A 26,165-nucleotide genomic window follows, 5' to 3' on the forward strand; every position below is an offset into this window, starting at 1 on the left:
TAGTGGCGTGATCATCCAACCATTCCTCCATCTTCATGAGCATTCTCTTCTCCTTCCTTTCTTCTCTTTCAATTACTCTTGTTGTCTTGTGTTCTTGAGCATGTTTTTGGTTCGGCTATTCCTTTTTCCAGCATCTATTTTCTTTTTGTTCTTAAATCTGTTCGGTTCTTTTGTTTAAGTTTCAATTTCTGTTCGGTTTGTTCTTTTCCTTCTCCTTTGTTGATTCAATTTGACAATATTTGGTTCATCCAAATGAGTTTGGGATTTGGTACTTGTTTTGGTGAGTTCTTGATCTTAGAACTATGATCCAACTTCTAAGAAAGTGCCTCTACATTTTCCAGCTCAAGGTGATTCCTCAAAGTGTCAAGAATCTTGTTCTATGTGGCTATTAGAATCACATTAATTCTGGTATGGAGAAAACACAACCGTGTATTTGTGGTGATAAGGAAGGTGAGTGCATTGATCTTTCTTGAAGTGAATTGAAGCTAAAGTAATATCAATGACAAGATGGAGGTTTCTTTACTTTTGATGAGTTTTGGTGGTTTAGAAGTTGCAGATTATAACTATTGAAGCAGACCTTTTGAGGCAGGGTGCTTGCTAGTGCAGGTGTTTCTTAGTTTATGCAAGAAACAACACTTTTTTATATATGCTGGCCTTTGGTTTGTGTAAAAAGTTTGGAATATTCTATTATATCTCTTTTAATTTAATTTATTTTTTACTGATAAAAAAAATATTTAAAGAAAAAAGGTTGGAAGTAAATCTATATATCTAAGATCCTAAAAAATAAAACCGCGCCATTTTTCATCCCTCAATTCATCGTCATAAAAGAGTACTTCAGTTTCAAAAAGCACTGCATCTCTGATAAAATCATTAACCATATTTTGGAGGGATAAATAAGTGTAACTTTTTAACGTGAAAACTTTTTTACGTGAGTTTCACAAAAGTAAACTTCAACGTATTATATCAAAATAATAAAAGGCCTTATAGATTTTTTTATAAATTAAAATTAACTGTTAAAAATAAAAAAAAAATTGAAGAAATTATATGCAAAAGAGTTTTTTTTTCAAATGAGTTTATCCATAAAGTAATTTTAAATTTTTTTAAAAAACTAGAATTCAAATTTTCTGATTTTTCTTTTCTATATAATTCATGGAAAAACTGATCTAAACAATTCCCAGCCAAGAAAGAAAAAAAAGAAAAGAGATAATGAAATCTGTAACCAATGTCAGATAATACCAACCTTTAACAAACTGTAATGGTTTTCATGTTCATCATGATGACATGATTGATACACATAGTATCTTATTGTAAGGATTGTAAAGTCAAGTTCTTTGTGCTTCGAGAAAGAGAAATGATAGAAAGCATAATCGAAAGTTTTCATGGTTTCATAGTTTCATAGTATATGTATTATTCCTTCAATAAATGATAGTTTAGGTAAGAAACTCATCATTCAGAACCAGCGCAGGACAACACTTCATTTAAGTTCCACTTCTTCCTCTTATAAGCTATGACCTGAAAACAAAGAGAAAAATGTGAACAGTGAAAACCATTAATATTCGTAAAATAAATGGTAGTTTTTTTTTTTTGCACTAAAATAGTGTATATTTTATAGAAAAAGTATGGGTAAATTTTTTTTATATATAAAAATAATAAATCATACTATATAGACACAATTTTAGATTGGAAGTTTATGACTTATTTATTTTCATAAAAAAATTATTTAAAAATGTAATTTCCAAAAAGAAAATACTAGTTTAGTGTGAAAAAACCAGCCATGGTTTCTTTGTTTTAAGTAACATGTTGAAACTTTAAAGAGAAAATTTATACCAGATGGCCAAAGCTGAGATTGTTTGTTTTGAGTTCAGACAAAGTTTGATCCTCTCTCTCAAGAAATTGAGTCTCATATTTGTCTGGATCAAGCTTTCCCTCACCACTTACAAACTCGGGCTCACACTCTTTCACCACGTACAATTCAATTTCTTCAGTTTGCAGCAAGGTTTCACTGGCAACATACTGCATGCGGATAGTACAACAACCTTAGCACCAAAAAGAGATATACTAAAATCAAAGGTTTCAGAAAATGGGAAGAGAAAAACCTGGCACAGTTGGTTGATTAACAATGTAGGTCTGCAGTTAAGGTATGGCCTTGCCAAATTGGGCACTCTTTCCTCCTCAAAAGAGACAAGTTTGATACAGATGTCCAACTGAAATTAGGTTAAAAAATCATTAATTCTTGTAGTAAAATAAACTATAATCAGAATAGAGTAACAAATATAGTGAAAATAGAAGACATTTTGTTGTAATCAGGGTGGACAAATAACGAATAGGGAGAAGAGAAGATGATAACATGCTTTTGACCTACCCTTCAATAGAAGGCTTATATCCACATAAATAGTAAATAGTTAAATAATATGTATTATAAGATGTTAATTTATTTACTTTATATACCTAAATTATAAGGAGATTTTTAAACAGAAAACAACCAATTACCATTCAAACCCTTGTCCAAATTCATACACCTAAATGCTAAATAGCTAAAGGTCTTCTCTGCTCATGCTTTTATAAGGATTTCCTTGTTCAACCCTACCATTATCATTGAAATAATAAAATGATAATAAATAGTGGAAAAAAGCTTTTGCTCCAAGTTCTTCAAAATATAAAATCCTTTTACTAAGTTTGTACATATATCGCTTTATATTAATCAGCAATTAGAGTTAAGTATAGGTTTGAAGAAAAAAGGTACCTCATCATCATTTTGATTGGAGTTTTGCAGATGATCAATGAATCTCCCCAAGCGATTGCTCCTCGAAGAAGCAGCATGCCTAGCATTGGTGTGACTCCTCAGGCCAAATCGCCCCCATACAAGTTTATCAGATGAGCTAATGAGATCTTGCAATTGACATGTTACACCTGCAACTATGCTTGCAGTAGTCTCATGTTGAGAACTTTGTCCCTCTATCACAAACTCATTTATGTCACTGTCGGCTATGACTTGTGTCTCTCTCTCTTCAGCAACAGGAGGCAATGTCATGTCCCTGCTAGAACCAGATTCGGAAAATGCAGTTGCATTTCGTGAACTTCTTCTCAACGGTTGATTTGCACTCCTTGAGTATCTATCTTTTGACCTAGTTGTTGCAGCAGCAGCCTTCTTTCCCAGTGCATCACTTTGTCGTTCAAGAGTCTTGCCATACGCTTCTTGCATTGACTTCCAAATCACAAAAGACACCCCAATTGTTATAATTACAAAAACAAGCAAAAAGTCTTGTGGACAATGATAATATGTGGTTCATAGTTATTATGTTGTCCACACAACAAATCAAAGCTTTAAGGACAATATATAACTTTGTTGGAGCACTCTCAATCAACATACACATAACACTTCTTCTGATGCAATTATTCTGATACATAATTGCAGTGATTTTTTTGGAAGGTTAACACCCTCTTCCATGACACATGACAGCACTTCATAAGTAGGGATAAATGCTGCAAATAGTGAATTTGGCTAACCAATCATAGCTTTAATAACTGTAATTATAGGTTATGTGTGTAAGATTAGCAGTAGTGATGTACAATATTTTTGTAATGCTCACTGAGATAGATATGCCTCAAATATTTTTTTATATAGGTTGAGGCATAATATTGCTCCAATTTTTTAGATAAAAAAAAATATATAACTGGAATTATATATAGAGAAGAGTACTTTTTTTATGGATTACAATAATGGTGTACTTCATTTTAATTTATGCAACTGAAAGAATGCAATTATTCTAAATCACTAGTCCTTAATTAGTTTTTAAATTGGCAAAATATTGAAGGAATTATGGGTAGTGCAACGAAAGGCTTTCTAAGGGTTTGAGTGAATAAGTGGTAATGTGGGGCATAAGGATTTTTTACTTGAAGGAGAGATAATGCCAAATCAAATGATACATTGTTTACTATCTTCTTCCTAACTTACTGATATTGGTTAAAGTTTATCAGAAATTATAAAATTATAAGTTAGACTTATTAAATAGTAAGAGTCATTGAAGTTGCCTAGTTAAAGTTTTTGACTTCAATATACATATCCACATAACTAAATATAGTCTAGTTCTGCATTAACTAAAGCACTTCAGTGGACTAATTTATGAGAAAGAAAATTTAGTAACGTATCAATCTCACCTTTATATTATTCTTTGCATCATCAGAAAAAGCCATTTCCTGCGTCAAAACATTCTAATGAGGTTTTTCCATTTTAAAAATGAAAAACAAGGCAATGTTCATAACATATATATGGATATTACCTTTTCCTCGTATTCATCAATGTTGGGAAAAAGGAGATTAATCAACTCATCAAATTCGGTGTCTTCCCTTAGTGATCGTCGGCTTGAACAATGCGTACGACAAGCAGGACATTCATTGTTACTGCAATAAAACCATTCCATAGTATTCAAAATTATAAATGGAAAAAAACACCCAATTTGTATGTAAACAAAAAATGGTGGTAGTTTGAGGATAAACCCAAGGCGAAAGGATTTCTCTATGCACTCCTTGCAAAAGCGATGCAAGCACTCCTTAACAATCCTTGTATTTCGAATGATCCCTACACAAATAAGACCATCATCAAAATAGTGAACAAAATAACAAGTTAGATATTATAAATCTATGTATCCCTATCACCCTTTAAGAAATTGTAATTTAAGAAATTCATAGTTGTTAAGTATCTCTTCTTATGTATTTCATATATGCATAAATATTTTTTATGGAGTTCTACAAATCTTGTGTACTGAAACTGAGCCAAGAAATCAAATTCAAGGTGAGTGTTGTCATTATTATGCTTTAGAGATTTTATAAATAAGAGATTTTACATAAGTTATTTGAATTATATTCAGAGATTGACATGGGTTTAGAACTTGAATTTTACACCAGTTTGGTTAGAACAGATATATGCTTCAACTTATACATCTTCTAATTTTCACGTAATATTTCCTTTCTCATAGTAGGATAAGTTTTAATCACCGAAACCCCAATCAAAGTGTAGATTTGTGAGCTCAAATCCTGATGAGTTAGCTGAAATATGTTGAATAAACTTTAAATGCTATTTTTGTGGGTTTTAAATTTAGAAGTTAGTAGAAAATAGAAGAATGAGAGTTTTGATAGGTGAAAGACCAAAAGTTGTGAGTGAGATTTTATTATGTTGTTAGTGGGGTTTTAAGGCCATAATGAGATTTTATTATTTTCTATTCTAGAAGAGCTTGATAATGTCTATAAATAGGTTGCTCTCAATTGTAAGATGCACCACATAAAGATATACGACAGAGAATGAAAGTTTTAATAGGTGAAAGGCCAAAAGTTGTGAGTGAGATTTTATTATGTTGTTAGTGGGGTTTTAAGGCCATAATGAGATTTTATTATTTTCTGTTCTAGAAGAGCTTGATAATGCCTATAAATAGGTTGCTCTCAATTGTAAGATGCACCACAAAAAGATATACAACAGAGAAATAGAAGAAGAGTGATTTTGTAGAGAAAGAGAGTGTGTGTGTTAACTTTGGCCAAATTGATTGTTTTTACAATTTGGTATCAAGAGCCAATGGCGAATGTGACGGGTCAAATGCCGCTACAACGATTAACGAAGGCGACCAGATATGATAACTGGAGCATTCAAATGAAAGCCTTTCTTGGTTCTGAAGATGCATGGGAGGTGGTCGAAGAACCAACATATATCATGGGTTATACGACGACTCAAACCAAGGTGTTGAAAGAGACGTGATCAAAGGATAAAACGACATTATACATGTTGTTCTGAGCCATTGATGAGTCGGGCTTTGAGAAGATTGTCAGTGCAACTACTTCAAAAGAAGCGTGGGACATCTTAAAAAAGGTGTTCAAAGGAGCCGGTCGAGTTAAGCAAATGTGTTCACAAACTTTTCGTGGCGAATTGGAGAGCATGATGATGATGGAGTCAAAGTGTATTTGACTACATCACGCGTGTACAGACTGTGGTGAATCAACTAAACCAAAACGGTGAAACGTTAATCGATGCACGAGTTGTGGAGAAGATTTTGAAAACATTAACCGACAACGCTCATAGTTGACGAGCTCTTCGGTTCTATCGAGGCACACGAGCAACGAAAGAAGAAGGAGGAGGAGGAAACACTCGAGCAAGCACTTCAAATTAAGGGTCAATCATAGAAGAAAAGGTACTCTATCATCAAAATTCTCAAAGTAGAGGGTGTGGTCGTGGAAGTCATGGAAATGGTCGTGATGGTAAAGGCAACAATCATGAAGGGTACTATAAGGAGAAGGAACTGTCGAGCCAAACAAATTGGCATGGAAGAGGACGTGGTTGAGAAAGAGGCGGTCGATCGAATTATTCCAACATCGAGTGCTACAAATGTCACAAATATGGTCACTATGCGAAGGATTGCAATTCCAACAATTGTTATAATTTTGGTAAAGTGGGGCATTTTGCAAAAGATTGTCGAGCCGATATAAAGATAGAAGCCAACCTAGCCTTGGAAGACGAAACGAATGAAGGTGTTCCCTTGATGGCTCAAAATGAAGTCAATATTAACAATGACACTTTGTGGTACCTCGACTCGGGGACAAACAACCATATGTGCGGTCACGGGTACCTATTCAAAGAGATGCAAAAGATTGAAGATGGTCATGTGTAATTTGGAGATGCATCAAAGGTGGAGGTCAAAGGTCGAGGTACAGTTTGCTACTTACAAAAAAATGGCTTAATTGGGTCACTCCAAGATGTTTATTACGTACCATACCTCAAAACCAACATTTTGAGTACGGAGCAACTCACGAAGATAGGTTACTCGATATTTTTAAAAGATCGGCTACTACACTTGAAGAACAAGCAAGGGTGTTTGGTTGCTTGAATTGAGATGACAAGAAATTGGATATACAAGATGAATTTGAGAAGCATACGAGAAAAATGTTTGCATATCGACATATAAGATAAGGCATCGTTGTGGCATCTCCATTTTGGTCACCTACATCATGGTGTCCTAAAAGAGTTAGCGAAGAAGAATATGGTGCACGAGCTACCCTACATGGACTACGAGGAAAATTTTTGTGAAGAATGTGTGCTCAACAAGCATGTGAGAACCTCGTTTCAAAAGAAGGCTGAATATTAGGCTAAACAACATCTCGAATTGATTCATACTGACATACGTGGACCAATTACTCTCGAATCCTTCAACGGTAAAAGGTATTTCATTACCTTTATTGATGATTTCTCAAAAAAAACTTGGGTTTATTTTCTGAAAGAAAAATCCAAGGCATTCGAGGTGTTCAAAAAGTTCAAAGTGATGGTGAAGAAGGCAACTGATAGACACATCAAAGTTGTACGATCCGATAGAGGTGGTCAGTATACCTCGACGACTTTCATGGAGTATTATGAGGAGAAAGGCATAAGGCGATTTCTAACCGCACCGTACACTCCTCAACAAAATGGTGTGGCCGAGAGGGAGAATCAGACCATTCTCATCATGGTTCGGTCAATGCTTAAAAGCAAAAAGATGGCAAAGGATTTTGGGCAGAAGTCGTGCAATGTGCCATCTATGTGCAAAATCGTTGTCCACATGTGAAGTTAGATGATCAAACACCACAAGAGGCATGGAGCAGACAAAAGCCGGCAGTTTCTCTCCTCAAAGTGTTTGGTAGTGTGGCTTATGCACACATACCAGGTCAACAAAGAGTGAAGCTCGAAGAAAAACCAAAAGGTATATCTTTATTGGGTATGATGAGAAGATAAAAAGGGTACAAGCTACTTGACCCGATAAGCAAGAAGGTGATGGTGAGTCATGATGTGCAAATAAATGAAGCAAGCGTGTGAGATTGGAACAATTCAGAGGTTATCATTGAAGTTGGAGAATCATCAATCGTTGCATCATCAAGTATACAAAAAAAATCTGAAACTACCAATGATGAAGATGAACCACGACAACCCAAAATGCGAAGTTTGCAAGATTTGTATGATTTGAAAAATGAGGTACACCTTGTATATCTTTTTGCAGATGCATAAAAATATTAACTTTGAAGAGGCGGTGCGAGATAAGAAGTGGCAAACTGCCATGGATGAGGAGATTAAAGCGATTAACCGCAACAACACGTGAGAGCTAACAAAATTGACAGAGGGAAGTCAACCCATTGGTGTGAAGTGGATATTCAAGAAATAGATGAATGCTCAAGGCGAGATAGAGCGGTACAAGGCGCGACTCGTTGCGAAGGGATACAAATAAAAGGAGGGAATCAACTACGATGAGGTGTTTGCCTCCGTTTTAAGAATGGAGACAATTCAATTGCTCATTTCCCAAGCAACTAATTTAAATGGTCAATATTTCAAATGGATGTCAAGTCAGCATTCTTGAATGGTGTGCTTGAAGAAGAAGTCTACATCGAACAACCACCAGGTACATGAAAATCGGAGAAGAGAAAAAAGTGCTAAAATTGAATAAGGCACTTTACAGGTTGTAGCAATGTCCTTACGAGGATGCTCTTTACGCAAAGAATAGTGGAGGTAACATGATATTTGTTGCTCTTTATGTCAATGATCTCATTTTTATGGGTAACAATGATGAGATGATAGAAGAGTTAAAGGGTATAATGACACGAGAATTTGAGATGACAAATTTGGGATTGATGAAGTTTTTCCTTGGTTTGGAGGTTAGACAAGAAAAGACGGGTATTTTTGTATCATAGGAGACATATGCAAAAGGGATTTTCAAGAAGTACAAGATGGAAAATTGCAACCCAATATCAATACCAATTGAGCCAGGTGCAAAACTCTCGAAGTTCGATGGAGGAGAACATGTCGATGCGAGTATATACCGGAGTTTGGTAGGAAGCCTTCACTATCTCACATGCACAAGGCCTGATCTTTCATGAAATGTCGACATTATAAGTTGATTCATGGAGGAGTCGGTTTACTCACATTGGAAGACGTTGAAGCGAGTCCTACGGTACATCCAAGGTACTGCATCACTCGGATTGTTCTACTCGAAAGCAGAAGATTACTGGTTGATTGGTTACTTTGACAACGATTGGTGCAGAGACATAAATGATTAGAAAAGTACATTGGGACATGTATTCTTTATAGGCAACACAACATTTTCTTGGCTTTCAAAGAAGCAACCGATCGTGACGCTCTCAACATGTGAAGTTGAACATGTGGCAGCATCTTGGTGTGTATGTCATGCGATATGGCTTAGAAACTTGTTGAGCAAGATGGAGCTAAAGCAAATAGGTGCAACCGTGATTCATGTTGATAATAAATTAACAATTGAGTTAGCAAAGAATCCAGTGAACCATGAAAGAAGCAAACACATTGACGTTGGTTTTCACTTTATCTGTGATTATGGGAAGAAGGGAAATGTGGAATTGGTGCATGTGGCAAGTCAGGAACAAGTTGCGGATATCTTCACAAAACCGCTACCGAAAGTACTTTTCGTCAAATACAAGAAGATGATTAGTATGATGGATGGTAGAAACATTTAAGTTTATGGAGGAGTTTTGTTGAATAAACTTTAAGTGTTCTTTTTGTGGGTTTTAAATTTAGAAGTTAGTGGAAAATAAAAGAATGAGAGTTTTGATAGGTGAAAGGCCAAGAGTTGTGAGCGGGGTTTTAAGGCCATAATGAGATTTTATTATTTTCTGTTTTAGAAGAGTTTGATTATAAATAGGTTGCTCTCTCAATTGTAAGATGTACCACAAAAAGATATACAACAGAGAACTAGAAGAAGAGTGATTTTTTAGATAAACAGAGTGTGCATGTTAACTTTGGCCAAATTGGTTGTTTTTTCAAAATAGAGATCCACGTGTGATTATGCGGAGGAATCATATGAATTGCTATGAAAATTAAGTCACTACAAATTCCAAATTTTTTTGCATTGAGAGTATTGGGGAATTGCAATGGTTTTTTTTATTACTGTCAGGTTATTTTTTGTTGTACAAAAGCTTAAAGATGTAGGGTTTTGGTGGATGAAAGGGCAAACTGGTTTGAGGTGTTTTTGGGACTACAACATATAACTTTTTTATATTTGTAATAGAGTTGAAACATCCCTTAAATATTCTAAATTATTTATTTATTTTTGTTCATAAATAAATTCATAATAAAAATGTGTTGTCTCAATTATAAAAAAAAAAATATTTCATTTTTATCAGCAAATTAATATATTCAATGCCATACGCTATACAAAAGAAGAAAACTGAAAAAAAAAATCAAGAATCATGAAAACATCTCCTAGGTTCCTATCCTTATACTTGATTGTATTTTCCATGGATATCCCACCACAAAAATGCTCTCTTCACTAATTGATATCCTATTACTTGAAAACAAATATGTCACACTCATACTCAAAATTATCCTAATATGGTTAATGTTAGTTGATGTTGTCTTATTACTTGAAAAATCATACTCAAAATTATCCTAATCTAGTTAATTATCCTAATCTGGTTAATGTTGTATGTCATAAGGAATTGAGCTTAAGTGATTAAGGTTTGAATTAGAGCAAGATTTCTACATGAGCTTAAGTGATTAAGGTTTGAATTAGTGCAAGATTGCTACATGTAACAATAAATGCCATTACCTTAAACTAATGGCATTACCTTAAACTATAATGATCTGGATCATTTGGTGGCCTTAAAACTAATGGCAATAAGGTAGACTGAAACCTATATAAAATGACTGAGAAGCTTGGTTTAGGTTATAAATAGCCTTGTTGATCCTACATACTAATGTTTTGTCATGTGACTCAACTTGAAGCATGAAAAGGTATGACATGGTGAGATGAGATTACTTGGAGTATATGATGTTTAGATTAGACTTTTGTAGTACATGGATTAGGTGATCATGCCATGTTTAATAGAGAACTTTAAAAATACAAAGTTAGGTGGAATTAGGCTGCAGAGTTATGAGTTGGTTAGATTATCTTGATTGTTAAATTGTGCACCTACGAACATGCCTTTCAAATACCTTGGACTATGGGTTGGGGTCAACCAATCAAGACATTTTTGGGAAACCAGTGATAATTGAATACGGGATAAGTTCGCAATTTGGAAATGAAAATTTCTATCCTTTATTTTTGTTGGAAGGGTATGTCTGGTTAAGTTTGTTCTTACTACCATTTCCCTCTTTTTCTTTTCTTTTTTCAAAATGTTCATTGTTGTAAGACAAATTAGGAAAATTCAATTGAATTTTAAGTGGGATGGGGTTTTGAAAAGAGAAAAATATCATGGGTTAAATGGGCGGACATATATAAAAGCAAAGGAACAAGGGGTCTTGAGTGTAAGGGATATTAAAAGAATAAATCTTGTTGTTTTAGGTAAGTGGATGTGAAGATTGGGGACTGTGTCTAAAGGAAAATGGAGAAAGGTTATTGAATTATGGGGGTGGAGGTCTACACAAGAGAGAAATGGTTGTAAGGAATCTAGATGGTGGAGATATTAAAACAATTGGGACGAAATATGTGGGGAATTGGTTTTAGGACAATAAATCATGGGAAGTAGTAGATGGACAAGATATTTTCTTTTGGAAGGATAGGTTGGTTGGGGAGAAACCCTTAACGAAAAGTTGGACTAAAATATTTTCTAATACAAAAGACAAAGTTATAGGACTGTCCAAAGCTGGCTTATGGGTAGAAGGTAAATGAGAACGTAAGTTAGAGTGGAGAAAACCTTAATTTGAGTGGGGAAAATGATGGTAGATAGTTTTTTAAGTGGCTTAGAAACTATCAAGCCTAAATGGGAAAAAACAGAAACATGGAAATGGAATAAAACAGAAAATTGCATTTATTCAGTAAATCTGCATATGAATGTATTCAGTTGGGGGTTATAATGGACTGTGTAAACAACTTTTCTTATATGTGGAAAGTCAAAGCCCTACCTTCTGCGAAATTCTTTGGATGGAGACTTCTCAAACATAGGATACCAACCAAGTTGAGTGTAGAGTATAAAGGACTTAATCTATCTTCCTAGAATGTCCTATTTGTTCTTAAGCCTAGAATCAATTGAACATTTTAGTGTAGGATAGCCAAAAAAAGTTTGACATATGTGTGAAAGATGGGTAGACATAACTAATGTGATTCATAATAACTTTACTAAAAATTTCAATCTTTTTTATCTATGGAAGCAAAGGAACCACTCAGTACATCCTAATGCTGAGGAATTTTATGCACTGCTCAGAGAAGTGTGTGGGACTGGATAAGAACCTATTGTCCAAAAGCATCCTTCTTGTATTCATATTGGTATATCAATCCCATACTATGCATAAAGCTAGTGTTATAGGTGCTTAATTGTTATCTGCAAGGGGTCTAGGTTCTGGTTTTTCGCTACATAGCAATAACAAAGCCTTTTTCTATTTGGCTAAGTTTATTTGCAATTGACCGTATCTGCTGCTTAGGAAGATAAAATTTTAAATGTGGTTTTGGTTTCTTGCAGAGTTGGAAGAATGAGTATCTGTCAAAAAGAAGTATGTCACTGGATGAGGGCAGTCTGGCCAAGATCTCAAACCGAATAATGCAATGAAGATATGGCCAATGGTTTTTGGAAGGAGCGGGGGAGGCCAATGGAGGGTTGTAGGTCGTCAAGAGGTGGATGAGAGGTTTAGGAAGGAGCGGGGGAGGCCAGTGAAGGGTTGTAGGTCGTCAAGAGGTGCTACCACGTTTTTCTTTTCCAACTTTCCAGCTACACATGGGGAATACAATATGTTTAGGGTTTTTTAAAAATGGGCAAGAGTGAAAGAGGTTTTCATCTCGCGTAGACCAAATAGGTGGGGAAGGAGGCATGGGTTTGTGAGTTTCTTTCATGTAGTCAGAAGCTTTCTGTCCCGACCAGTCCTTGCTCATCGATTCCAGAGACTGACCTTAGACATCGCACCGGTGCCTGATAGTGGAAGTGGGCCACGTAAGGGGGGCCCTAGACGCACCTATCAGGAGATTGGTCAGTCTTCGGACATCGGTACCACAAACATCCACGTCAGAAGGAGAGATCGGACATCAACGGTCTGAATGTTATAGTGGGCCACGTAAGGTGGACCCTAGAATTATACTAACTTATCAGTTAAAACGTCAGACAAGAGGGAAGCCTAAGTCACGATGGATTCATGCACGTGGTGTGTATAGCGCATTCAGGCGCGACATGAGTAAGTAATCCTTGGAGGCTCTAAGGCCCACTAGGGTTAGGGTTTTCAAGGAAGTTGCATGCATGACACGTGAATACTTAGGGCACCCGCAGAAACAGATGGCGCCATAGGTGCACACGTTGGTACCTAGGTGGCCACTCTGTTAGTCGTTGCACTCCAGTTAAGGGAAGTTCTATGTGCCAGATACATTAAGATTATGTAAATAGCGGCGCAAGGACGTTCCCCAAGGAACCCTAGACAAGGGTAACATAACAAAGGTAAACTCTAGTTTCAACCTATATAAAGGGTGCCAAAAACCCTAGCAAGGTACACAATTTCTAAGACAGAAACTACTTTATACACTTAGTGTTTCTTTGCCCTAATACTGACTTGAGCGTCGGAGTGCAAACGACCGTAAAGGCGCCCTTTGTCTTTGCAGGTGAGAGATTCTTTGATCAAGGAAGTACGATTCTCAGGCGGATATAGGAGGGCCAAAGACTGTCCTTCGAGTCAACTGGTGGGAACACTCTCCAAATGTGAAATGGAAAAGAACTGATTTTAGTACCAAGCCGCAAGTTCTACCGTGGATGGCTAGCAGTGTGGTGGGTAAAAGGTTGCCAGATCTCAAATTCAATTAACTCCAAGAAGAATTCTTCAAAGGCGGGATTAGTATGGTTAGGGTGAGATATATGAAGGATAATCTAATTTTACTAACACCTAGAGAGGGAGAACGTATCGACAATATTATCAAACTTAAGAAGGATTGGTTCGATAGTGTGTTTAGAGACTTTAAGCCATGGTCTGACTCCCTTGCTGCCAGTCATAGATTGATATGGGTTAGATGTTATGGTTTGCCCTTAAGTCTGTGGAATAAGGATTGCCTTTCAAAGGTGGTTGGGGAAGTGGCTACCTTGGTATCCATTGATGATGGTACAGTTTTGTGGGAAAATCTTGAATATGCTAGAATCCAAGTGAGGACCAGGAAGTCCAGTAGCGCTTCCTTGACAAAAAAATTGTGAATTAATGGAAAAGCATACTGTGTACGTATTGTAGAGGAGATCTTTAACCAAGTTGGGGAATCATGCGAGTGCATGAGGTTTTGTTATGCTTCTTCAGACAATGTGTCTTTAAGGGATTCTTTTGTCCAAGAAACCATCTTTTCCGGGAGGAAGAGCGACGAAGGGGAAGGAGAGTAGTTGAGGCAAGAGATCACATGCAAGAGGGACAGTTAGGAATTCTCAACGACTAATACAAACAAAAGTTTAGTTGAAGAATGGATCTCAGGCAGTGGGAAAGAAGTGCAGAAACAAGGTATGTTTCCTTTCATAAAAGAAGATTTGCATGTGTAGATGGGATCAACAGGATGTATCAGTGCTGGAACAAGTAAACAGTGTGAGTCAAACTTTTCAAAAAGTCATTTTTAATAATGGAAAATGCTGAGGCCCATCTACAAGGCAGTGAAGACCAACTCGTTACGAGAAGCGCAGAGGGTGCGTTGGAAGGTCCATAATCAAAGTGTGTGGGGGGTTGCGGGGGACGATGTCGAAGTAAGGTGCAGTAAGGAAGGTGGCTTTAGTAGTGAGGGGGAGAAAGGGGAACCAAAACATACTCCGAAAGCGGAAGAAACATTGACAGCGATGGAGGCACATAAGCGGGTTCATCTGTGGGTAACGTTGGGGTTGTGTTTGAACACTATGAATCTAGTGAGGGTCCGTAAACAAGTCTTATCAATCGGACCTATGAAGCAACCATGTGCGACAGTGGTAGTGCGACAACAGCAGGTGCAAACCTGTTTAACGGGCACAAGCAGAGCGAAATACAGAGTCCGTCGATGGAGGATAATTTCAATACCCCTTTGCATGTGTGTAGGCAGAGGGAATTGTGGGAGAAGGGGGAAACCAGTGCGAGACCAAGGTAGATATCCAAGGGGGGAGCAGGATCCCTACACTACGGGAATAACTCATCTTCCAGGTTCAGTTTTAATTCTAATTATGCTTCTTAAAGTGACATTTTTCTATGTAATAGTAGATTGAGGAAGGAGGGTAACCCAGACGACCCATGGGAGGTGGGTAAACTCTTAGGAACGTCATGTTGCGAGAATGAGTAGGAGATAATTGAGGAATTTAGAAGGATCGAAGATAGAGATAAGGAGCTTAGGGAGAAGTCAGAGGAGGGAACCCAACATGACTTATCATGATTATTGTCAACCTTAATATAAGAGAGTTAGGAGGGGGGGTAAAAGCTAAATATATTAGGCAAATTATTGCTAAGGAGGGTGCGGATTTATTGTGTCTTCAAGAGGTTAAAGCATCTACTTCTTTAGATTCTAGATGCTTTTCACTATGGGAAGATAATAAGGTAGATTGGATCCACAATGAAGGCGAAAGTGGAGCAGGGAGTTTGCTAACTATGTGGCATAAAGATGTGTTTGGCTATGAGAGGCATATGGAGGGAAAGGGTTATATAGCTATCTTTGGGCAACATATTGCATCGAAGTGTCTTTGTGCAGTGATAAATATTTATGCCTCATGCAACTTGGTTGAAAATGAGGCTCTTTGGGCGGAGCTGTCGAATATCAGGGGTGCTCATCAGAACTTGCCCTGGTGTTTCTGTGGTGAATTTAATGCAGTTAGGAATGAAAGCGAAAGAAGAGGGTCTAGCGTTAGGGGTAACAAAAAAAACAAGATCAGGGGTTTTAATAGCTTTATTGAGAGGAATTATATGGTGGAATTACTAGTTATAGGAAAGAAATACACTTAGTTCAAAGTTAGCGGTTCAATGAAGAGCAGACTTGATAGGGTGATGGTGTCGGGGGAATGGATCCCAAGATGGTCCGGGTGTAAACAGTATGTTCAACCGAGAGTGGTTTCAGATCACTGTGCCATTGTGGTGAAATCTCTAGTCAGAGACTGGGGTCCAAAAACCATTCAGATCCATTGATGCTTAGTTGTTGGAGCCTGGGTTTAAGAAGATGCTAGAGGTTAAATGGAGGTCATACTGTGTTCAAGGTAATAGCATAACTAGGTTCAAAGAGAAGCTGAAATTGCTAAAGGTTGACTTAAAGGTTTGGAATCGAGATGTGTTTGGAAGTATGGGTACAAGTAAGAAGAGGATTGTGAAGGAAATAGAGGATATCGACAACCAAGATGATACCAATTCAATTGGAGAAGAGGCAATGTTGAGAAGAATGGAGCTTATAAGCCAGTTGAGGTTTCTTGATTCGAAGATGGAATCCCTTTGTAGGCAAAAAGCGAGAGCCAAGTAATACAAGGTACTAATACTCTATGCTAAGGTGGAGATGTTTAAGAAATGAAGTGAAAGGTGTGGAGGTAAATAATTTGTGGAGTGAGGAACCCGAATTAGTACACAGGGAAGCCAAAAATATGTTTCAAACTAGATTTCAGGCAACACAAGATTTTAGGGTTAGACTTGAAGGAATTGAGTTTAAGATTTTATCTCTAGAGACTAGTGCTAGTTTGATTGCTGACTTCACAGAGGAGGAAATAAAGGAAACAGCTTGGCAATGTGACGGTTCAAAAAGCCTTGGTCCGAACGGGTTCAACTTTAATTTAATAAGGGATAATTGGCATGTTCTTAAACAGGACATTATAGAAGTTGTGAAGTCGTTTAAGGAATCAGGGTGCATTCTAAAGGGGTGTAATGCTTCATTTATAACATTAATACCTAAAGTGACAGATCCCTCTTCTTTAGACCAGTATAGGCCTATCTCCCTTGTGGGAACCCTATATAAAATTATTACCAAGGTGTTGTCATGTTGGGTAAAGGAGGTTCTTCCGTTGGTAATTGATGCTAGTCAATCGGCTTTTTTGAAGGGAAGAGTCATGTTAGACAGCGTGCTTGTGACCAATGAGGTAGTAGAGGAGTTAAGAAGGAATGGTAGGAGAGGTTTGTGTTTAAAGGTGGACTACGAAAAGGCATATGACTCGGTCAGTTGGGAATTCCTTTTTTACATGTTACAGAGGTTGGACTTCCATAGTAAATGGTTAAAGTGGGTAAAATGGTGTTTGGAGTCTGCATCGGTATCTGTGTTGGTCAATGGAAGCCCTACGAGGGAATTTAGACCAACAAGAGGGTTGAGACTGAGAGATCTCTTAGCCCTGTTTCTCTTTCTCATTGTTGTAGAAGGGTTAGCAGGGCATGTAAGACAAGCTCTCAAAACAAGACTCATTAAAGGTGTCAAGGTGGGGAGGAATGAGGTTGAAGTTTGTATGTTGTAATTTGCTGACGACACCCTATTCATGTGCGAAGATTCTTATAATAGTGTTTTTACTGTAAAGCAATCCTAAGGTGTTATGAGATTGCCTCTGGGTTAAAAATCAACTTTCACAAATCCAAATTGGCTAGAATAAATGTTGAAAGGAATGTTCTACGGTTCTATGCGAGTACCCTAATTTGTGCTATTATGGGGGTTCCATTTAAATACCTGAGAATTGTTGTTGGAGGCAACCCAAGAAAGACGTCCTTCTGGGAGCATATCCTTAATAATTTAAGTGATAGACTGAGTACTTGGAAAGGAAGGTTCTTGTCTCTGGCAGAGAGGATTTTCTTAGTAAAATCGGTTCCTACGGCTTTGCCCTTGTTCTACTTATCCTTTTCTAAAGCTCCGGGCGTTGGTGTATAACAGAATCATTAGTATCCAAAGAAGCTTTCTTTGGGCGTGGTGAAGAGAAAAGAGGTCAATCGCTTAGGTAAGTTGGGACAAAGTGTGCAAACCGATGGAGAAAAGGGGTTGGGGATCAAAGATATTAGTCGATTCAATAGTTTTCTTTTGGCTAAGTGGAAGTGGGGGCTAGTAAGTGAAGAACAAGGAAAGTGGAAAGAAGTCTTGGTGTCAAAATATGATATGAACGATCGTGTGTAGAAGCGTCTAGGTCATCTCGTAAGAGATTTCGAAGAACGATTAGGCTTTGGACAAAGGGAACCTTTAGGTGGCTTCCGATTATACCAAGAACAAAAACAATGATAGAGAATTGAGAAAAGGAAACAAACTGCATATATTATTCATGTATCAAATAATAGTTCAATACTCTATTTATAGAGTACTAAAGATTATAAAATCTTAATAAAATCCTAACTAATTAAATAAATGATAAAATCCTAATAAAATCTTAACTAATTAAATAAGTGATAAAATCCTGATAAAATCCTAATAAAATCCTAACTAATTAAATAAATGATTAAATCCTAATAAAATCCTAACTAATTAAATCTTAACAACCCAACAATAATATTAATCAAATCCCAAAACTTTAGGATATAACAAAATATTTTATGGAAATAGATCAAAGACTACAGGCAAAACTTCAATCGTGGTGGTGGAGAGACTTCACTAAGGTTTGCAGTGAGGAGGTAGAAGAAGGGTGGTTTCAATCAGTTATACAATGGAAAGTTGGATCGGGAGATAAGATTAGATTTTGGGAGGATGTATGGTTGGGGAGTAATAAACTTTCTAATCTTTTCCCTAGGTTGTTCTCTTTGTCTATGGATAAGGGAGTAAAGTGGGAGAGGTTGGAGGTTGGGAAGGGTCGGTATGGAGGTGACGGTTAAGGTGGAGAAGGGAGAGGTTTGTGTGTGAATCATTACAAGAGGAAGAATTGTATAGGATTATCTCTATGGCTCTATCAAGAGGGAGGAAAATGATATGAAAATTTGGAAAGACGATATTATAGGGGATTTTCGGTGAAATCAGCCTATGATTGCTTAGGTAACTATGGAGGAGGGCAAGTTAAAGGTATTTTTTATCAACTTTGGAAAATTAAAGCTTTTCCCAATGTTTTAACCACTGCTTAGAGGATTCTAGTGGATAAGATACCAACATGCAGTAACCTTAGTAGGAGAGGAGTGATAGTGACAGTGACATATTCTGGGTGTGTGATGTGTAGGGGCACAGAGAGGACAACTCAACATTTGTTCTTTGATTGTAATGTTGCTCAGCGGGTTTGGTCAGTTTGTTTTAGGTGGATAGGTACTTTGGGTGTTCAACATAAGGATTTAAAGGTTCATTTTGAAAGTTTCTTTTTTGTTCCATTTGAACTCGCAAAATTTGGTGTGGAAGGGTAGGTAGATGACAGGGGTATTTGGAAATAGACGAACACAGTCATTTTTAAGCTAAGGTGTATTGGATGTGGAGTTTTTTCTAGATGGCTCAACTTAGATTGTGCCTTTGGTTGAAACATAGGGTTAAAACCTTTAACCATTCTTTTTTTGGATTGGCACTTGAATCCAGTTTTGTGCATTAAAAGCTGCAGGTAAATTGGCTTTCTTTTTGGAGAAGAAGGGATCACGAGTATATGCATGGAGTTCTTAGATGCTGGTCCCCTAGTTGTTTTCTAGATGTTGTTATCTATGCAGGCAACGACCCTGGTGTTGGTGTCGTAGCTCAACACCCAGTTCAACAGAGGCAATATTCCTCTGAATCTGTATTCTGGTTTTTGTTTTATGGGTTTGCAGGAAGATGCGGGGTTCCGCAGGTTTTGTTTATGAAGGACCAAATATTAAATGTAGAATGTTGCACATGTGTTTATGTTGAAGTTAAATTCTGTTTTGTCTTTTGATCTGGGTATATGTAGGGTTAGGTAGGTAGGAGTATGGTTCATGCAGCTGTCTTCATTTTTTGACAGTCAATGGAAGGGGCTTTTCCAGGCTCTTCCTGTTGCTCTCTTTTGTGGGGCATATATATATGTGAAGGGAGATTTAAAGATCCTTGATGTTTTGGTTTAGTCTAGTGTTTTTTAGAGAAAGAAGTGGTTAGGATGGTATCGGGATACCTATAAAGAGTCATGTTTTAATTCAATTAATTTTTTGTTGATAAAAAAATAAAGGGAATAGAAAATAAAAATGTTGATTAAGAGAAGAAAAGAAAGTACGAAGATGGTGAAAACAAAACTAACCATGTCTTTAGATTATCATAGGTTGTGTATGATTAAAAACATGATATAAATGTGAGTATAGTCAAGGGGTGGTATGACCATGAGCTAAATATAAGACACTAGAGCACAAGAAGATGCAAAACTAAGCAAAGAATGAGAGATAAATGTTGGGATTTTTATAGAAGCACATACATCAAAAGAAGTATGTTCATGCACACATGCTTTGAATTTATTTGTTTATGTCCAAATTGACAGAGAATAACCTCTGCTGATAAAGTTTATTAAGTAAAACAAAAATGGAAAAGGTTTGCTTGCCGGTATACACTTTATAAGCAACAATACAAATAAAACTTAATTCCAAAGTTAATCAGAACATGACATTTTATAACTTAATTTTGAATTAGCTTCATCAAAAACCACCTAAGACTTTTAGTTAAGTTTTGATATCAAAATTTGTTGTTCACTAAAAAGATAGCATGAATTTATCATCATATAACATTTTATCACAATTATCTTGACAATTAAAAACAGTACAGTAATCATTGTCTTATTTTACTAAAACAATTATGTTTCAACAAAACCCTACTTCCATTATATTTTAGTTCTCTAAAATAAAGTATATACATACCAAGACAGATTGGGCATTCAACATCCTTTCGCATCTCCTCCAAGTTTAAAGCAAACAACCTAAAAAATCAAACGTTAGGATATTGTGAAAACTCAAAGTTGTCAAACTTACACTTTTTGGTTGAATTATATAGTTTTTCTAGCTTGACAATATATATTAAATTCATTAAAACGATAAAATTAAACAAACAAGAGGCCCAGTACACAATAGATAATAACAATTTAATAATATTATATTGTTTTTTATTACACTTTTAACTGAGGTAAGTTTGTTCCTTTATTTCTTTATGTTTAAAATGTTTCAATTTGGTTTATCTAAAATTGACACGTTTAGTCTCAAATTTTAGAAAAAATACTTATACCAAAACCTTTAGTAAGGTGTATGAGACATGATTGTATACTATATTAAACAAGTATATATTACAGTAAATTTGTAGTGATGTGATTTTCAATGTGGTTTTGGTGGTTAGTTAGATAGATATAAGAATGAGATACCTTCCAGTACTTTTTTTTAATTATTAATTTATTATCTACTGATAAAAAAAATATATCACAATAAACTTATCAAGAAATTATTCTAAAAAAATGAAAAAAACACTTTATAATAAACTAAAAACACAAGTTAAAAAAAGAATTTAATTTTTTCTTTTGACTTATCTTTCTTTTTCGTGTTTAAATTTTGTCCAAACAAACCCTATATCATAAAACTATATGAGGATTTTATATATATATATATATATATATATATAATATCTAAAAGTAAGCACCGTTGTTGATCGGACATTTCGATTACATTCGGGAGGGAAATATATTATATTGAGGCAATCTAATTTCAAATAGTCTAAGCATATTGGGATGGCCTTAGTTAGGTATTTTAATGCTTAAAAAAAACAAAACACGTTAGGTATTTTAATAAATAAGATTAGTTTTAAAATACTCAAAGTCCATTAAGATATATTCATCTAATTAAACTAAAATACTTAGGGATGGCAAAGCGGGGCGGGCCGTGCAGACCGGCCCGCGGCGTTGCTAAAACACGCGGGCGGACTGACATTTTCAACCCGCTAACCCGCATTGGCCCGTCCCGCATTAGCCCGCAACTCGCGCGGGCCAGCAGCGGGGCGGGGCAGGCGGGCTCGCTAACCCGCAAGAAAAAAAAAATTGGCACTTAGCAGCAGCAAGGCAACATAATTAAGTTTTCACAAAATTTCAAAGAAAGAAACACAACACAATCGCGTCAATAATGTTTTGGAATTAGGTATTTTTAATGTTTTGAAAGTGGGAGAATAGTGATATTTGATATTTATCTTAACGTTTAATGTTTTGATGTTTGACTATGTTTGGAAAGGAAGAAAAAGAATTTAAGTTTGATAGTAACAAATATACAGGTTTAATTTGACAATTTTTTAAGAACAAAATGTAAAAAAAAATATATTTAATTTAAAAAAAACGCGGGCTGGCCCGCAAACCCGCGGGCCAGCTCTTATGTGGGGCGGGTTGAGAATTCTAGCCCGCAATAACTTTGCAGGGTGGCCCGCTTTGTCACTCCTAAAAATACTAATAGAACCTTAGCTAAACAGAGCCTTTATCCTAAAAATAACTTATTTATATCCATAATTTTTTTTATTGTATATTAAGATTTCACAACGTGATGTCAAACATATTTTCCTAGAGATATAAATGAATAAAATTAATAAAAATATTTTTACAGAATTACAAATTAAATCCAATATTGATTGCACTATAAAATATCTTTAATTTCAAACTCATTAACCACCCTTTCACTCATTTGAAAGTAATACTTCGCATACGAAAGGAAAGATATTATCTATATTCCATATGATATCCTATGTATTTTTATAACAAATATTGTCAAAAAAAAAAAGAAATTATCAAAGCACATTGCACAAAATCAAAACTATTTGTAATCTCTAAAAAAAATGACAAGAAGATTTTCTTCAAAGCTTATAAAAGACTGAAAATCATGAACACAAGAACAAAATTTATTATATTATTAAATCCTTATTACATATGGAATCATAAACTATCAAACCATCTAGTTTATGATGTATCTATTATTAAATGAAGAGGTATTATCATCAAAGATGCATTAGTATATCTTTGAGTTTTTTTCTACCATTTTTATTAAAATTTCTATTTAGTCAAAAGTAGCAGATTAAATAATATTTGTGAAAGTTGAAAACAACTTAAGAATATATGATGTTTTTTTTATTTTAGGAAGAGGAATTAAGAGTTTTTTAAGAGTAACACACACTCATGTAAGCCAAAAAGGGATAGGAAAAAATAGTTATTACAACTAAGATTAGTTATAATAAAAATCTTATAGAATTTGTTGAAAGAAAACTAGATACAACTGAATCAATAACAAAACTATATGTTCTTCTTATACTTGTATGTTCTCTACTCTATTAAACCTTTGAATTCAAGTTTAAAAAAAAACTGTTTTTATCAAAATTCATCTATTAGATTGTCTACCAGTTGCTTTTTGTTTTCCAAATAATTACAAAATATTCTTAAACATTCAATCCACTTAGAGTTAACTTGATACTTAAATTAGCATTATAGTATTAGAGTATCATTATTTGAATTGTGTCTTATTGACAAGATGAATGAGAGACACCCTTCACTATCATTGGACTTTCCAATAGATTTCAGAACAAAAGAAGAAAGAATACACCACAGAATGAAGGACATCATAGCAATAGACATAGAGCCTAACAATACCATCTAAAGAGGATGAAGATTGAATGTGCTTTACAACACCAACCACTACAACAAACAAATATGTTGATTTAAAGGACACTTAACCTCTAGTTGTTAGACAACACTCACGAAGAGTTTACACCATAAAAACTACTATTTAGTAAGTAAGGAAAGGTTAAGGACCAATCCTTATGAGTGATGATAAGTAACTCTTTAATCAACCTTCTACCCATCAACCTTTTGCCTCATAACCATACTTTTAGTTACACCAAACTAAACTATTAAACCATACATGCCCATAAAAAGAGTTTAATAGGGTATTGTTCAAAAGTTGGAAGTCTGATATAAATATCATTTGTGTAAGTGGTGAGCAGAGTGGGAAGGAGGAAACATCAGGATAGTATCTATTTCCGTTTTGTTAGCTTATGATGTGTAGGAGATACGTATCAACAATGTAAAAAAACATGTGGCTGGTGAAATGCAAAAACATATGCAGCTGAATCTCAATAACACTCTTGCAAAATTCACAATGAGATGGAGATTGCATCAGATATACAAGAAGAAAAAAATCTCAATAACAAGTTGTTTCAAAATCAAAACATTTGTGTTTTTGGTCAAATTCATAATCCCGAAGGAGAAAACAAAAATTAAAGATAGACATTGTTATAGTTTAGGTATAAAGGATCAAGAGGTTATGCAGTATTCATACAATAATTCTAGGAATCTTTATGTAATGTGCCTCCATAATTTTTTTATGTTTAAAGGTATATTTTACAGGAGGTGTTATAAAGATGATACATCATGTTTATGGGTTGGAGCACCCCAAGGTCAAGACAAATGTTATCACAACTAATTAAGAGCGTATATATGAAGGAGACTTCCAAATCTTCAATATCATAAATAAACATTTTGTCACATCTTTCACTTATTGAAGTTAAGTATTTGTTAAGAAGATTGTGCATTTGTATATATTATTTGATGTTATTAATGTCTTGAGATTAAGGAATTTTCTAGGAATAATTTGTTTACTAATATAGAATACTTTTTGTAATTAAGATTAATCTAGTATTAAAAGTCTTTTTAAAAGTATAAATGCTTGTACATTACACCATCTACCAGTTAAGAATTATCCAGATAATTGCAAAACCCTTTAAACTTTATATTTAAATTTTAAAGCTAACATTATTTCAAATTATTTGTAGAATATTCTGTAAATATCAAATTGAGTAAATCACTATTCTGTATAATTGTTTACTTTGAAAAAAGAAACTAAAATTCAAGTAAAAAACAATAAAAAAATATTTATAATAAAAAGATAAGAACATATGTTTTTTTAGTAAAACTCATATTATCAGTACAATCACATTGAAAAAAACATAAAACTAAAAAAAACAAAAATATATAAGAACACTATACCAAAAGAGAGAACAAAGGTTTGCACATTTTTTAATTAATAAAATCCTAAACAACATTTTGGAACAACCTCTCCAAATGAATATGTCAATATTGTTAACATATGACTATTCTAGTCATTTGGATTGAATAAAGTTAAACCAATTTAAATAGAAACTCTTCACTGAACTTTTCCCTTTCATAATGAAACTTGTCTTTCAAAGAATTGGTATAAATTTTGCAAAAATAAGTTAATGAATAAATATAGCTGAAAATTAATTTGCATACACTAATTGACTAGAAAAAAAGTTTTTCTTTTATGAAGACAACAAAATAGTAGAATCGATAACATTATCTTAAAAAATATTTTTGATGCTTGAGAAAGATGCCAATTTTTTGTTGGAAGGCATTGAAGACTCAATTTACAAAATTAGAATTCAAGAAACTAAAATTGCACAAAAGGCACAAATTTCAATTAACAAAAATATTATTTAATGATCATTACTTCAATTATAATTAAAAAAATGAACCTTTAATAAGATTATTGTGCACAAATTGAAAAAAAAATAACACAATTAATTATGTTAGAATTAACTAATATAAGAAAATTCACAGAGCAACAAATTAAAAATAAAGTCTAATTAAAAATAAAGTCTGGAAAAAATAAAAAGGGAAATTAAATTTAATAAAACAGAAAATAGGTAAATAAAAATTGGGCTAACATACACTTTATCATCGTCGTCAATCACCGGTTGACTTGTAGGACCTAAGAAAACATGTAAGAGAAGAGAAGGTAAACAACAACAATAAAAAAAAAATCCAACAACAATAACAGTACAACATCAACAAAAATAGTTGTAAAGATAAAGCAAAAAAATAATTGTAAAGATAAAAGCAGGATCGTGAGCAATGAATGTCAAAGACTAACAAATTCCACATATATAGAAGAGAATTCTAAATGATTTGGAAAATTGATCACAAAATTTAATGTTTTAAATTGCAATCATGATTTAAACTTCACCATGTTCCTTAACATTTCAAGAAATTGAGAACACACATAACCAATGCAAATACAATTATGATGCATCTAGATAAATAAAAAATTTGGGAATCATGACTGTAATCTCAATAACCAGTATCGAAAACATTGATAGTAATTAATTAACAAAACTAACCTTGAGGTACATTTTGGCGAAGCTTTTGCTTTTGCTTCCTTCTCTTATTATGCATAGGGTTAACCTTGGTGTTTCAAGTGTGTTCTACACTAGCTATTCTCTAATATATTTGAAGAAAGAAAAGAATAGGTGGAAGCAGCAAAAGAAAGGTGACAAAGAAAGAGTAAGGTTGAGACTTCTTTTTATACACGATTGCGCCTCATTAACATGCCTTGTTAGGGTTTGTGTGTTGTGAACTCAAGTTCT

At 34.8% G+C, this 26,165-nt stretch overlaps 1 protein-coding gene across 1 annotated transcript; it reads right to left on the reverse strand.

Moving 5' to 3' along the window:
- Positions 1-1,207: 1,207 nt before the first annotated feature.
- Positions 1,208-26,073, reverse strand: LOC137825749 (putative E3 ubiquitin-protein ligase RING1a). Its single transcript, XM_068631508.1, has 10 exons — positions 25,920-26,073; positions 25,471-25,510; positions 20,630-20,688; positions 4,498-4,579; positions 4,281-4,401; positions 4,159-4,197; positions 2,744-3,205; positions 2,097-2,204; positions 1,828-2,013; positions 1,208-1,512 (listed from the first exon to the last, which is right to left on the reverse strand). Exons 1-10 carry the CDS (start codon positions 25,972-25,974, stop codon positions 1,447-1,449), a joined length of 1,218 nt encoding a protein of 405 aa, XP_068487609.1. The 5' UTR covers positions 25,975-26,073; the 3' UTR covers positions 1,208-1,446.
- Positions 26,074-26,165: the final 92 nt, after the last annotated feature.

The sequence above is a fragment of the Phaseolus vulgaris genome, chromosome 8, assembly GCF_000499845.2.
Source record: "Phaseolus vulgaris cultivar G19833 chromosome 8, P. vulgaris v2.0, whole genome shotgun sequence".
NCBI classification, from domain to species: Eukaryota; Viridiplantae; Streptophyta; class Magnoliopsida; order Fabales; family Fabaceae; genus Phaseolus; species Phaseolus vulgaris.

Bases quoted from the DNA above. Each gene is read 5' to 3' on its own strand.
- LOC137825749 (XM_068631508.1), bottom strand. From the start codon at position 25,974: ATGCATAATAAGAGAAGGAAGCAAAAGCAAAAGCTTCGCCAAAATGTA. The intron at 4,402-4,497 runs GTTTATCCTCAA...GTTTTATTGCAG, and splicing joins GAGAAATCCTTTCGCCTTGG to TAACAATGAATGTCCTGCTT. The intron at 4,198-4,280 runs GTAATATCCATA...GTTTTGACGCAG, and splicing joins TTGATGAATACGAGGAAAAG to GAAATGGCTTTTTCTGATGA.